Source organism: Heterodontus francisci, chromosome 22 (assembly GCF_036365525.1).
Source record: "Heterodontus francisci isolate sHetFra1 chromosome 22, sHetFra1.hap1, whole genome shotgun sequence".
Lineage (NCBI taxonomy): Eukaryota > Metazoa > Chordata > Chondrichthyes > Heterodontiformes > Heterodontidae > Heterodontus > Heterodontus francisci.
In genome coordinates this window covers 41574056-41587656 of record NC_090392.1, presented here as the reverse complement: position 1 = coordinate 41587656, position 13601 = coordinate 41574056, and the positions used below count along the sequence as shown (strand labels likewise).

The following is a 13601-nucleotide window of genomic DNA, read 5'->3' as shown; positions in this document are numbered from 1 at the left end:
TGTCCTAAATGGGCGACGCCTTATTCTTAAACTGTGGCTCCTAGTTCTAGTCTCTCCCACAAGGGGAAACATCCTCTCAGCATCCACCCTGTCAAATCCCCTCAGGATCTTATGTTTCAATTAGATCACCTCTCATTCTTCTAAACTCCAATGGATACAGACCCAACTTGACCAACCTTTCTTCATATGATAACCCTCTCATCCCAGGCATCAGGCGAGTGAATCTTCTCTGAACTGCCTCTAAAGCATTTATATCCTTTCTTAAATAAGGAGACCAGAACTGTACACAGTACTCCAGATGTGGTCTCACCAATACTCCATACAACTACAGCAGAACATCTCTACTTTATATACCATTCCCCTTGCAATAAATGACAACATTCCATTTGCCTTCCTAATCACTTGCTGTATCAGCATACCAACCTTTTGTGATTCATGTATCATCCGTCCATACCTCAGTTCTGCAGTCTCTCTCCATTTAAATAATATGCTGCTTTACTGTTTTTCCTGCCAAAGAGGATAAGTTCACATTTTCCCACATTATACTCCAGTTGCCAAATTTTTGCCCACTCATTTAACCTATCTATATCCCTTTGCAGACTCATTATGTCCTCTTCACAACTTACTTTCCTACCTATCTTTGTGTCATCAGCGAATTTAGCAACCATACCTTCGGTCCCTTCATCCAAGTCATTGATACAAATTGTAAATAGTTGAGGTCCCAGCACTAATCCCTGTGGCACTCCACTCGACACATCTTGCCAACACAAAAATTACCCATTTATACCTACCCGCTCTTTCCTGTTCGCTAACCAATCCTCTATCCATGCTAATATGTTACCCCAAGCCATGAGCTCTTATTTTGCTTAGTAACCATTGATGTGGCACCTTGTCAAATGCTTCCTGGAAATCTAAGTATAGCACATCCACAGGTTCCCCTTTATCCATGTTGTTTGTTACTTCCTCAAAGAACTCCAATAAATCAGTCAAATATGATTTCCCTTTCATAACATTATGTTGATTCTGCCTGATTGCATTGAGATTTTCTAAGTGCCCAGTTGTAACCTCCTTAATAATAGATTTCAGCATTTTCCCAATGACACACGTTAACCTAACTGGCCTGTAGTTTCCTGCTTTCTGTCTCCCTCCTTTCTTGAATAGAGGAGTCACATTTGCTATTTCCCAATCTGTACCTAGGGAATTTTGGAACATTAAAACCAAAGCATGCACAATCTCAGCACCACTTCTTTTAAGACCCGAGGGTGAAGTCCATCAGGACCTGGGGACTTGTCAGCTTTTAATTCTAATAATTTTCTCAGTTCCCTTTCCCTGGTGATTGTAATTGTTTTAAGTTCCTCCCTCCCTTTCATCTCCTGATTCACAGTTATTTCTGGGATGTTATTTGTATCCTCTGCAGTGAAGACAGATGCAAAAAATCTGTTCAATTCCTCTGCCATTTCCTTATTTTCCATTATTAACTCCCCAGACTCACTCTAGAGGACCAACGCTCACTTTACTTACTCTTTTCCTTTTCAAATACCTGTAGAAGCTCTTACTATCTGTTTTTATATTTCTAGCTAGCTGTCTCTTGTAGTCTAATTTCTCCCTCCTTATTAATCTTTTAGTCATTGTTTGCTGTTCTTTATATTCTACTTAATCGCTGACCAGCTTCTTATCTTTGTGGAATTATATGCTGTTTCTTTTAATTTGATGCTATTTTTAACTTCCTTAGTTAGACACGGAGGGAGCATCCTTCCCTTAGAGTCTTTCTTTCTCACTGGAATGTCTCTTTTCTGCGTATTCTGAAATATCTCCTTAAATGTCTGCCACTGCATCTCTACCGACCTATCCTTTAACCTAATTTTCCAGTTTATTTTAGCCAGCTCTGCCTTCATGCCCTCATAATTGCCCTTATTTAAGTTTAAAACACTAGCCTTGGATTCGCCCTTCTCTCCCTCAAATTGAATGTGAAATTCACAGTTCCTGCTCTATGTTCCTGACTAGTCACGTCCGAATTCTTAGAACTCTGACAGGATCAACAGGAGCTGGGGAAGGGGCTTGTAATCTGGTTTTGTGATGGGGTTTGAGGAGGGGTGGATAAGCTCTGAGCTCCGACTGCTCTAACTCAGATTACTGGTATGTTTGCAGGTTGCGGATCTCGGCCATACAAACATTCTCGAATCGTGGGAGGTGTGGATGCGGAGATTGGTGAATGGCCCTGGCAGGTCAGCCTCCATTTGAAGAAGAGTGGAAACACCTGCGGGGCATCAGTGATCTCCAACAGTTGGCTTGTGTCAGCGGCACACTGTTTCCAGGATACACCTAGCACCAGGTCAGTGCTCAGCTGACAGGTTGTAAACTCAGAGAAATTCTCCTCCAGTGTGGGGAATGCTGCACTGAGAGTTCTGCGCTTTGAATTTGGCCTTTCTCATCTCCGGATGCGATGGGGGGATGGAGAGCGCGGGAGTACAGGGTACAATTTTGAATTTTGTAGGTGAGACAAAACTTTAACCAGAGAGGAAGATATTAATAAACTTCAAGAGGATGTAAATAGGCTGGTAGAATGGGCAGACACATAGCAAATGAAACTCAATGCAGAACAGTGTGAGCTCACACATTTTGGTTTGATGAATGAGGAGAGGCAATATATGCTAAATGGTACAATTTTCAAGTAGATGCAAGGACAGAGTAAGCTCTCAAAGAATATTAGAATGGTTACAGCACAGAAGGAGCTCATTCAGCTTGTCATGTCTGTGCCGGCTCTCTGCAAGCACAGCTCTGCTAGTCCCACTCCCCTGCCCTTCCCCCGTAGCTCAGTATTTTTTTTCTTCAGGTGCTAATCTAATTCCCTGTCATTTCCAGCTGTTTCTCTCTCTCTCTCTCTCTCTCTCTCCCTACCGCACCACCCCCCCCCCCCACCCCATGTTTAACCTGTCAACCTCCAGCTGTTTCTCATTCTCCTTTTTTTCTCTCCATCTGTTTCTGCCTCATTGTTGTAATGCAGGCAATTTACGCACAGCAAGATCCCACAATATGATAACTCGGGCAGTGCAGTGCTTGCTGCATAGAAGAGTTTTTCCTCATGGCGACTTTGGTTCTTCTGCCAATCACCTTAAATCAGTGTCCTCTGGTTCTCAGCCCTTCTGCCAATGGGAACAGTTTCTCCCTATCTACTCTGCCAAACCCCTCATGAATTTGAACACTTCGATCAAATCACCTCTCAACCAAGAACAACCCCAGCTTCTCCAAACTATCCTCACAACTGAAGTCCCTCATCTCTGGAACCCTTCTTGTAAACTTTTCTGCACCCTCTCTAATGCCTTCACATCCTTCCTAAAGTGTGATGCCCAGAATTGGAGACAATACTCCAGTTGAGACTAAACCAGTGTTTTATAAAGGTTCATCATTACTTCCAAGCTATTGTATTCTATGCCTCTATTTATAAAGCCCAGGATCCCATATGCCTTTTTAACCATTTTCTCAACCTTGATAATTGCACAATGTTCAGCACAATTCGCAACTCCTCCGATACTGAAGCAGTCCATGTAGAAATGCAGCAAGACCTGGACAATATCCAGACTTGGGCTGATAAGTGGCAAGTAACATTTGCGCCATACAAGTGCCAACAAGAGAGAATCTAACCATCTCCCCTTAACATTCAACGGCACTATGACCGTTGAATCTCCCACTATCAACCTCCCAACATCAACACCAGAAAGTGAACTGGAGTAGCCATATAAATACCGCGGCTACAAGAGCAGGTCAGAGGCTAGGAATCCTATGGCAAATAATTTACCTCCTGACTCCCCAAATACTGTCCACCATTTACAAGGCACAAGTCAGGAGTGTGATGGAATACTCTTTACTTGCCTGGATGGGTGCAGCTCCAACAACATTCAAGAAGCTCGATACCATCCAGATCAAAGCATCCCACTTGATAGGCACCCCATCCACAAACATTCACTCCATCTACAGGATACACTGCAGCAACACACCAAGGCTCCTTAGACAGCATCTTCCAAACCTCCGACCTCTGCCACCTAGAAGGACAAGGGCAGCAGATGCATGGGAACATCACCACCTGCAAGTTCCCCTCCAAGCCACACACCATCCTGACTTGGAACTATAATCGCCGTTCCTTCACTCTTGCTGAGTCAAAATCCTGGAACTCCCTTCCTAATAGCACTGTGGGTGTACCTACCCCACATGGACTGCAGTGGTTCAAGAAGACAATCACCACCACCTTCTCAAGGGCAATTCGGGATGGGCAATAAATGCTAGCCTGGCCAGGCACGCCCACATCCCATGAAACCAATAAAAAAAAACTATCTTGCCACCTTTAACGATTAGCGAACATGTAACCCCATGTTCCTGTACCCCCGTTAGAATTGTACCCTTTGCTTAATATTGCCTTTCCTCGTTCTTCCTACCAAAACTTTACTTCACACTTCTCTGCATTAAATTTCATCTACAACATGTGTGACCATTCCACCAGCCTGTCTATGCCCTCTTGGTCTATCACTCTCTTCCTTACAGTTCACAATACGTCCAAGTTTGGTTTCATCTGAAAATTTTGAAATTATGCCATGTACCCCCAAGTCTAGGTCATTAATATAGATCAAGAAAAGAAATGGTCCTGGTAGACTCCTGAGGAACCCCACTGTATACCTTCCTCTAGTATTAAAAACAATGATTAACTACTACTCTCTGTTTCCTGTCACCCAGCCAACTTCAAATCCATGCTGCCACTGTCCCTTTTATTCCATGGGTTTCAACTCGGAAAAGAGTAGATAGGGAGAAAATGTTCACGTTGGCAGAAGGGTCAAGAACCAGAGCACACCAATTTAAGGTGAATGGCAAAAGAAGCAAAGGCTACACGAGGAAATACATTTTCATGCAGTGAGTGATTAGGATCTGGAATGCACTGCCTGAGTGTGTGGTGGAGGCTGATTCAGTCATGGTTTTCAAAAAGGGAATTAGATAATTATCTGAATAGAAAAAATTTGCAGGGTTACAGGGAAAGAGACAGGGGAGTGGGACTAGCTGCGCAGCTCTTAAGAGAGGAATAAACACGACAGGCAGAATGACCTCCTTCTGCGCTGCAACTAATCTCTGATTCTACAGCTTTGCTGACAAGTCTATTATGTGGAAAATTCCCTTTGGAAGTCTGTACATACCACATCCACCACACTACCCCCATCAACCCTCTCTGATATCTCATCAAAAAAATCAAGTTAATTAAACATGATTTCCCTTTAACAAATCCAAGCTGGCTTTCCTTAATTAATCCACACTTGTCCAAGTGCATGTTAATTTTGTCCCGGATTGTTGTTTCCCACCATTGAAGTTAAACTGCCTGGTTTATAGTTGCTGGGTTTATCTGTGAAACCTTTTTTGAATAAGGTTTAACATTTGCAGTTCTCCAGTCGTCTGGCACCACACCATATCGAAGGAAAATTGGAAGATTGCCAGTACCTCCACAATTTCCAGCCTTACTTCCTTCAGTATCCTCGGATGCATCCCATCTGGTCCTGGCGACTTTGCAACTTTAAATACAGCCAACCTTTCTAATGCCTTCTCTTTATCAATTGTTAGCCTATCCAGTATCTCAGCTACTTCCTCTTTTACCATGACTTCAGTATCTTCTTCCTTGGTTAAAAAAAAGATGCAAAGCACTCATCTGATACCTCAGCCATGCCCTCTGACTACATGCATATACCCCCTTTTTAGAACCTAATTGGCCCTTTATATATGCCTAGGGGTGATTGTGCACAAATCGTTGAAGGTGGCAGGACAGGTTAACCAAGCAGTTATTAAAGCATAAGGGATCCTGGGCTTTATAAATAAAGGCTAGAGTACAAAAGCCAGGAAGTTATTGGAAACCAATATAAAGCACTGGTTTGGCCCAAGGTATAGTATTGTTTAGTTCTGGGCACCACATTTTAAGGATGGGAAGGCTTTGAAGAGGGTACAGAAAAGATTTACTAGAATAGTTCCAGGAATGAGGGGTTACAGTTATGGATAAATTGGAGAAGCTTAGAGCAGAGAGGCCAAGAGGAGATTTGTGAGAGAGGTTTAAAATCATGGATGATTTAGATAAATAAAATACTGATTTGGCCTCAACTGGAATATTGTGTCCAATTCTGGGCAGCACACTTTTTAGGAAGGATGTGAAGGCGTTGAAGAGGGTGCAGAAAAGATTTACGAGAATGGTTCTGCAGATGAGGGACTTCAGTTACAAGGATAGTTTGGGGAAGCTGGGTTGCGCTCCTTAGAGAAAAGAAAGTTGAGAGGAGATTTGATAGAGGTGTTCAAAATCATGAGGGATCTGGGCAGAGTAGATAGGGAGAAACTGTTCCCATTGGCAAAAGGGTCGAGAACTAGAGGACACTGATGTAAGGTGATTGGCAAAAGAACCAGAGGCAACATGAGAAAAAACTTTTTTTACAAAGTGAGTAGTTAGGATCTGGAATGCACTGCCTGAGAGTGTGGTGGAAGCAGATTCAATTGTGGCTTTCAAAAGGGAATTGGATAATTACCTGAAGAAAAAAGACTTGCAGGGCTATGGTGAACAGTGGGATTCGCGCCTCACAGAGAGCCAGCATGGATATGATGGGCTGAATGGCCTCCTGTGTTGTAACCATTCTATGAAAACAAAGTTTTTCCAGTGACTGAAAGGTCAATGACCAGAGGGCATTGATGTCAAGTGACTGGCAGAAGAAACAATGGTGACATGAGGAATAATCTCTTTATGCCACAAGTGGCTAGGATATGGAATGCAGTGCCTGACAGGGTGGTGGAAATAGATTCAATAGTAGCTTTTAAAAGGGAATTGGAGAAATACTTGAAAGAAATAATTGCAGGGATATGGGAAAAGAGCTGAAGAGTGGGACTAACTGGATTACTTTTCAAAAGAGCCAGCACAGACTCGATGGGCCAAAAAATCAGTTTGCATTGTGGAGCCCTTTACTGACAGCCAGTCTGAGACTATTTGCAGTGCATCAGTGTTTTTAAAAAAAGCTGAGTTATTAAAAGTACTCGACAACTAAGGGATGGACAATAAATGCAGCCTTGCATGGATGGTTCACATCCTGAGAGCAAATCCAAAAAACGCTTACATTTCAGGGCAATTATGTACAGCTAAAAAATACACTTTAATCACACCTCACTGTTGCCGTTTTTGGTGCCTTTAGGTACAAATCCAAAGATTCTATTTACCATTGATATGATTGTATATATTTTAGCTGCCACCATTACTGACCTGTGTATCTGCACATCAGGTTCCTCTGCTCCACTCTGCTTCAGCTGTTACAGCCACGGCAACACCACCATCTGCCTTGGCACCACCACCTTTACCTCCCTTACTCACCTATCTCTCCGCATTTTTTTATTTTAGATATTCCGACCCTAATGTCTGGCTTGCATACCTTGGGCTTCACGTCCAACTGGAGTTGAATAACCGAGTGGTGAAGAGGGACATCAAACAGATCATTGTTCATGAGTCTTACAATCAACAGACATTCGATAATGACATTGCCCTGTTGGAGTTGGCTAGTCCTGTAACATTTACCAGCGTCATTCAGCCTATCTGTCTCCCAGATGCGACACACAACTTCCCAGTGGGCAAAAGTACCTGGATCACAGGCTGGGGGAAACTGAAGGAAGATGGTGAGTGAAGCGACGAACTTGCAACACTTCATTCTGATGCTATTTTTTTTGTGGGGAACTGCATTGTATAACAAAAACATTTACAGCAGCAGCCCTTGCACAAACATGCACACACCAAGCTGGAGTTCTGAAGCCCAGACTCTTGACTTCAGAAACATTCTGCAGAGATAATTTTTTTTATTTCTTCTTTCTTTTTGATTTTCCTCTCTATTTTCATTGCCGGCTTTTCTGAAGCTGCTGGCCCTTGCTCAAGGCCAGCTTCTGTTGGCCTCTATCAATGACTTGGCTGAAGGATTAAATAGTGAAAAGTTGACGTCCAGAACTTATTCCTGGGGAATACCACTTGTGACATCTGCCAATCAGAGAATAAACTCTTTATCCTCCTCAGTTTCCTATCTCCAAACAGTTGCTAACCCATATCATGAGGTTACCTCCAAATCTATGCACTCCCATTTTTCCTAATGATCTCTTGTGCAGAACCTTTATTGAATGTCTTCCGGAAGTCCAGTGATAACATCCATAGACCTCCCTATCCACCATATTACTGACCACCTTCATTTATTCCTGATAGGGTGATGTAAATAGATTTAGTAGTAGCTTTTATAATGGAATTGGATAAATATTTGAAAGCAACAAGCAGGGACATGGGGAAAGAGCCTGGCAGTGGGACGATCTGAATTGCTCTTTGGAAAAGCTAGCATGGACCCGATGGGTTAAATGGCCTCCTTCTGTGGTATTCTATAGTATGTCAATCATGCTACTGAAATATCAGAGCTACGACAGATATCTTGAGGGCTTGGAATGACATTAAGAGTTAAAACAATCAACAATCTGAAGGGTGGAGAATGCCGATTGAGGTGTTATGCTGCTGGATAGGTTGGAATCTAACCATCTCCCCTTGACATTCAATGGCATTACCATCGCTGAATCCCCCACTATCAACATCCTCGGGGCTACCATTGACCAGAAACTGAACTGGAGTAGCCATATAAATACTGTGGCTACAAAAGCAGGTCAGAGGCTAGGAATCCTGCGGCGAGTAACTCGCCTCCTGACTCCCCAAAGCCTGTCCACCATCTACAAGGCACAAGTCAGGAGTGTGATGGAATACTCTCCACTTGCCTGGATGGGTGCAGCTCCAACAACACTCAAGAAACTCGACACCATCCAGAACAAAGCAGCCCGCTTGATTGGCACCCCATCCACAAACATTCACTGCCTCCACCACCGACGCACAGTGGCAGCAGTGTGTACCATCGACAAGATGCACTGCAGCAACGCACCAAGGCTCCAGAGACAGCACCTTCCAAACCCACGATCTCTACCATCTCGAAGGACAAGAGCAGCAGATGCATGGGAACATCAGCACCTGCAAGTTCCCCTCCAAGTCACACACCATCCTGACTTGGAACTATATCGCTGTTCCTTCACTGTCACTGGGTCAAAATCCTGGAACTCCCTCCCTAACAGCACTGTGGGTGTACCTGCCTCACATGGACTGCAGCGGTTCAAGAAGGCAGCTCACCTCCACCTTCTCAAGGGCAATTAGGGTGGGCAATAAATGCTGGCATTGCCAGTGACGCCCACATCCCATGAATGAATTTTAAAAAAAGGATGGTGGAAGTTTTCCTTTTGCCAGAGGGTCACAGATCTTTGTAATAAGTTGTCAGCTCATGCAGTGGGTGTAAGCATTTAAAAAGGGAACTGACGAGTTCATGGAGCAGGCTGATATCACTGGATACAGAAGGTATCTTCCTACATGCTTTGCTGTTGCTGTGACCTTGACTTAAGTGGCAAAGCCTCTGTTGCATTATTACTAATGAGTTAGTCAGGGAGAGTGATGTGTAATGCCCTCTCTCTCCTCTTCCTTCTGCAGGTGCTGATGCCAAAGTCTTGCAAAAAGCAGAGTTACGAATCGTAAAGAGACAGGTCTGCAATACGCTGCTGAGCAGCGTTGTGACCTCCCGCATGTTGTGTGCTGGATATCTGAGCGGAGGCATCGATGCCTGTCAGGTAAGGTAACCTCGCAGCACTCCGACAATCTGTTTCATACATGCGGGGTGATGGGGGTGTATCCAGTCCCATCCTCTCCCAGGCTGTACCAGTACCCGCACTGACTGACTATGGTGAACCCCCTTAGTCTCGGTCTCTCACAGATGCTGATTCCACCACAGAAATTTCCCTCATTGAAGGCAATGCCATTAATTAGTAAAATTTCCTGTTCGAAGCAGTTTAGTGAAAGGCTGAGAGTGGGCACGTTGCAACCCTTCAACGTGAATGTAGAGAGAGCTGAACGATCAGTTTTCAGTGTCTCAAGCTCCCACAGCCCATCCACGCCCGTTATTTGATTGTTGTAATATGCAAGCAATTAATCTGCACAACCATTAATTTTGTTTCCAATGCTCCCTTTAAACAATTGAATGCACAATTACTCCCTTCTCCTTTATCATTCAATCACTTTTTAAAACTTTATTAAAATCCAGCAATCAGAATCTCATGTTTAGGATCCTGTAGCTGGAGATTCTCGCCCAGATTTGAGTTTTCATCCCGTGTAACTAATCCATGCAGCATAGGTCAGGGTGTCGGCGAGTCACCACTGATCAGTGTTTTTGTTGCTGCTGGTGGGTTAAGTTCAGGCTCACTCCCCATGGATGCACCAGGCCAGGTGAATGTCCTTGGGCATGAGGGTGACCGACTTGGCATGGATGGTGCACAGTTTGATGCCCTCGAAGAGCCCCAGCAGATAAGCCTCACTGGCCCCCTGCAGGGCCGTGATGGCTGGGGGAGCTATGGAAGCGCAGCTCGGTGTTGGAGTCCTGCATGATCTCATAGACCAGGTACCGGAAGGGTAGTTTGTGGATCAGTAGATTTCTGGTAGCAGTGGATCCTCCACCTGGTAGGAGTGGGGCTTCTTCACCCTGCTGGTGGCACACGTGCTCATATGGGGAGATTTCCGTCGGGCGTGCATGCCATTTACTTGGTCCTCGCCATTTCTTGCATCTTCCTTTTCATCACTTCCAGAGCTGAACTGAGAGAGGGGCAGGGGTCTGCAAGTGGGGGAGGGTGTTGGGGTCTGCAAGTGGGGTCAGGGTATATGAGTGAGTATTGGAGGTGGACACTGAAAGTGGAGGCGGGGAGTGGGAGAGGGGGTTGGAGTTTACCAGTGGGGGAGGGGTCAGGGTCTATGAGTGGGAGGGGTGTTGGTTATGTGAGTGAGGATTGGAGGTGGGGATCTGTGAATTGGGGAGGGGTCAGAGTACGAGAGTGGGGATCAGGTGGTGGGGTCTGCAAATGGGGGAGGGTGTTGGGATCTGCAAGTGGGAGGCAACTGCAAGTGGGGGTGGGAGTGGGGGAGGGCAGTTTGGGGCTATCAGGGTCTATGAGGATGGTGTGTGGGGTATTTGAGTTTGGTTCACTCGCTCTGCAACATGTTACCCAGGCCTGTTGGGATCGGTTGCTGTCGGTTAGTACCCGGAAAACAGGAACTTTGTGGAAGTCTGGTCGCATCTGCCCATATCCTGGGATCAATTGACCCTTTTTTGAACTGAGCAGAATGAAGCTCTGGAGAAGAATAGTTTAACACCACGTTCTGGGAATCCTAAGCTGTAGAAGTGGATTTGTTCGGTTTGAGCTCTGGTAACCAAGTCTGTACTCAGAACTGGTCCATGATGCTAATGGTTTCACTGTGTGTTTTCAGGGTGACTCTGGAGGCCCCATGTCCAGTGTGGAGAAGAATGGAAAGGTGTTCTTAGCCGGAATTGTCAGCTGGGGAGATGGGTGTGCGAGAAGGAATAAACCAGGGGTCTATACCAGGGCTGCAAAGTATCGGCAGTGGATCACGAGACACTCTGGAGTTTAGTGTGTGCTGAGTGTTACCCTGGCCACGTGGCTGATTTTCCAGATTCTTACTCTGCCCTGGGTGTATCAGATGAATTGATCCACCACAGAGACCTGAAGTTAGGAGCACACTTTCACTTTCACCTGTACCATGTGATTTCTGGTACTGAGGCTCTTTCCCAACTTGTAGATAATGTATAAAATTCCATGAAGACAATCCATGAATGAAGATGTTCTGTGGGATGTTTGGCTACTTATCATGAACCAATAAATGCTCTGAGTGTGTAATGGGCATATAGGCAATAAGTACATTGAGCTGGGACATTCCAGAGTGCTCTCGCTCTCCCTCCCCCACCTTGCATAGCTCCCTCTGTAAGTTGATTGGATGGACTGCGCTGGAGTGTGTTGGTCGATGGGTGAATTGCACTGTGGGGCTGGTGGGGGAAGGGGGTGGCTGGGACGGGCGGACTGCGCTGGGGAGGTTTGGTCCAATGAAAGGACTTTGATGTGGAAGTGGGGGAGTAGGGGGTGGATGTGCTGGGTGGATTTGGTTGAACACTGGGGTGGGGGGGTTGGACAGATGGGCGGGCAGACAGCATTGGGAATGGGGTGTAGTGCCACATGTACCTTGTAATCTCATCAGTTCACTTTGTAAAATAATAACTGATCCTCTGGTGTGCTAACGTTTTCCACTTGTTTGTAATATGTATTTACTTTAGATTGTGCGTGCTACACTTATTCAGAAGCCTGCTGGGAGCCAGAATTATTTCTCAGGATTAAATGCAATGCCCATTAAAGGGCACTGGGCCCTCTCGGTGACGCGCAAAGAGTTTTACCAAATAGCAATAGACTGCGTACGTTCATTCTGTGACCCATGTATGATGTGATGAAAGGTTTTCTAACTCTGTTCTGCTAGGTTGGCTGAAATGCCAACTATAAGGGAGTAACTGAGGCTGACCTCACTGTCACTGTTGTCACACGTTAGCTAAAGAATCACTCATTCTGGTCAAACCTTCAGCTCCTTTGCACTTTGAGGCTTGTCCACGTCCCAAGGCTGAAATGTGCAAAGCAGACCCCCTTTCTGTCTCCTTGCAACCTCTCCCTACTGTGGTTGGGCCTCTTTGGTGCCTACTCAGAGAGCTGAGGTCAGTCAGGCCTTGAGCTGCAATTTGCTTCTCTGACCTTTGACTTCAGACAGAAAACACTGAAGGAAGATTCCAGAATAAGTACTGATAATGTTTCAGGTTAGTGGGTGTTTCCAGTGTGCAAGTTTGGTTCGCCAACAAGGCCCAGGTGTCCAAAGTAGGATTGGCAGGGACTGTGGTCTGGTTGTTGAAGCAAAAATGGCCACTTGAAAATAAATCAGACTCAGCCATTGAGCTGAGTTGTAAAAGAGATACTTGGTTTAGCAGCCTGGCTCAGTCAGCCCCTTGACCGGCTTTGGGCAATCTTTGTGGGTCTATGTGAAAGATGTGGATCAGAAAAATAAAAGTGCCTTCCTGATACAACATGCCCACTATTTTAAATCCTGCTATCTGACTTCACAATAGAGAGCCAACATTTTTACTGATACAGGTTCGTGCTCTGCACTGTTTTTATATTCAAAATGTTCTACCTAAAATAAACAGAACAATTGAGTGTTTTGTCTTATTTGGTGTTTGTGACTGGTTCCATTGTCATGTCTGATCGTTCCCATTCACACAGCATTATTTACTTGGATGTTCTTGGGGGATAACATCACTGAGCATAGCTATAATCAAACCTATTGATCCTTAGGACATGATTTGTACCTTCACCTATCCAATGTCTCCATCACTGTAACTGGAAGCAGATGATGAACTGATACCCCAACCCTTGTTCCAGTAATGGAGCACATCTCTGTGGTCCAACTCATTGCCTCACATGCAGGAGCTACGTAATTACATATCAGTGAAGTAATATATTGGGTGTGGGTATAGTAGCTCATTGCATTAAATACTGGCTGAACTACTCAGGATGAGTTTATCACCATAGTAACTTATGAAACCAATTTCAATAAATTGGGTAATTTGTGGTCTGGTAATAGACAGAAAAGTGGTGCACTGCTGTACTAACAC

At 44.8% G+C, this 13601-nt stretch overlaps 1 protein-coding gene across 1 annotated transcript in view; it reads left to right on the top strand.

The window, feature by feature from the left end:
• LOC137381338 (suppressor of tumorigenicity 14 protein homolog) overlaps positions 1 to 13155 on the top strand; it is a 47287-nt gene extending 34132 nt beyond the window's left edge. Inside the window, exons 15-18 of the mRNA XM_068053760.1 lie at positions 2149 to 2332; positions 7397 to 7668; positions 9545 to 9681; positions 11366 to 13155. Coding sequence (XP_067909861.1) covers positions 2149 to 2332; positions 7397 to 7668; positions 9545 to 9681; positions 11366 to 11527 — 755 coding nt within the window. The 3' untranslated portion in view covers positions 11528 to 13155. The remainder of the gene's footprint in view (positions 1 to 2148; positions 2333 to 7396; positions 7669 to 9544; positions 9682 to 11365) is intronic.
• The last annotated feature ends 446 nt before the right edge of the window (positions 13156 to 13601 follow it).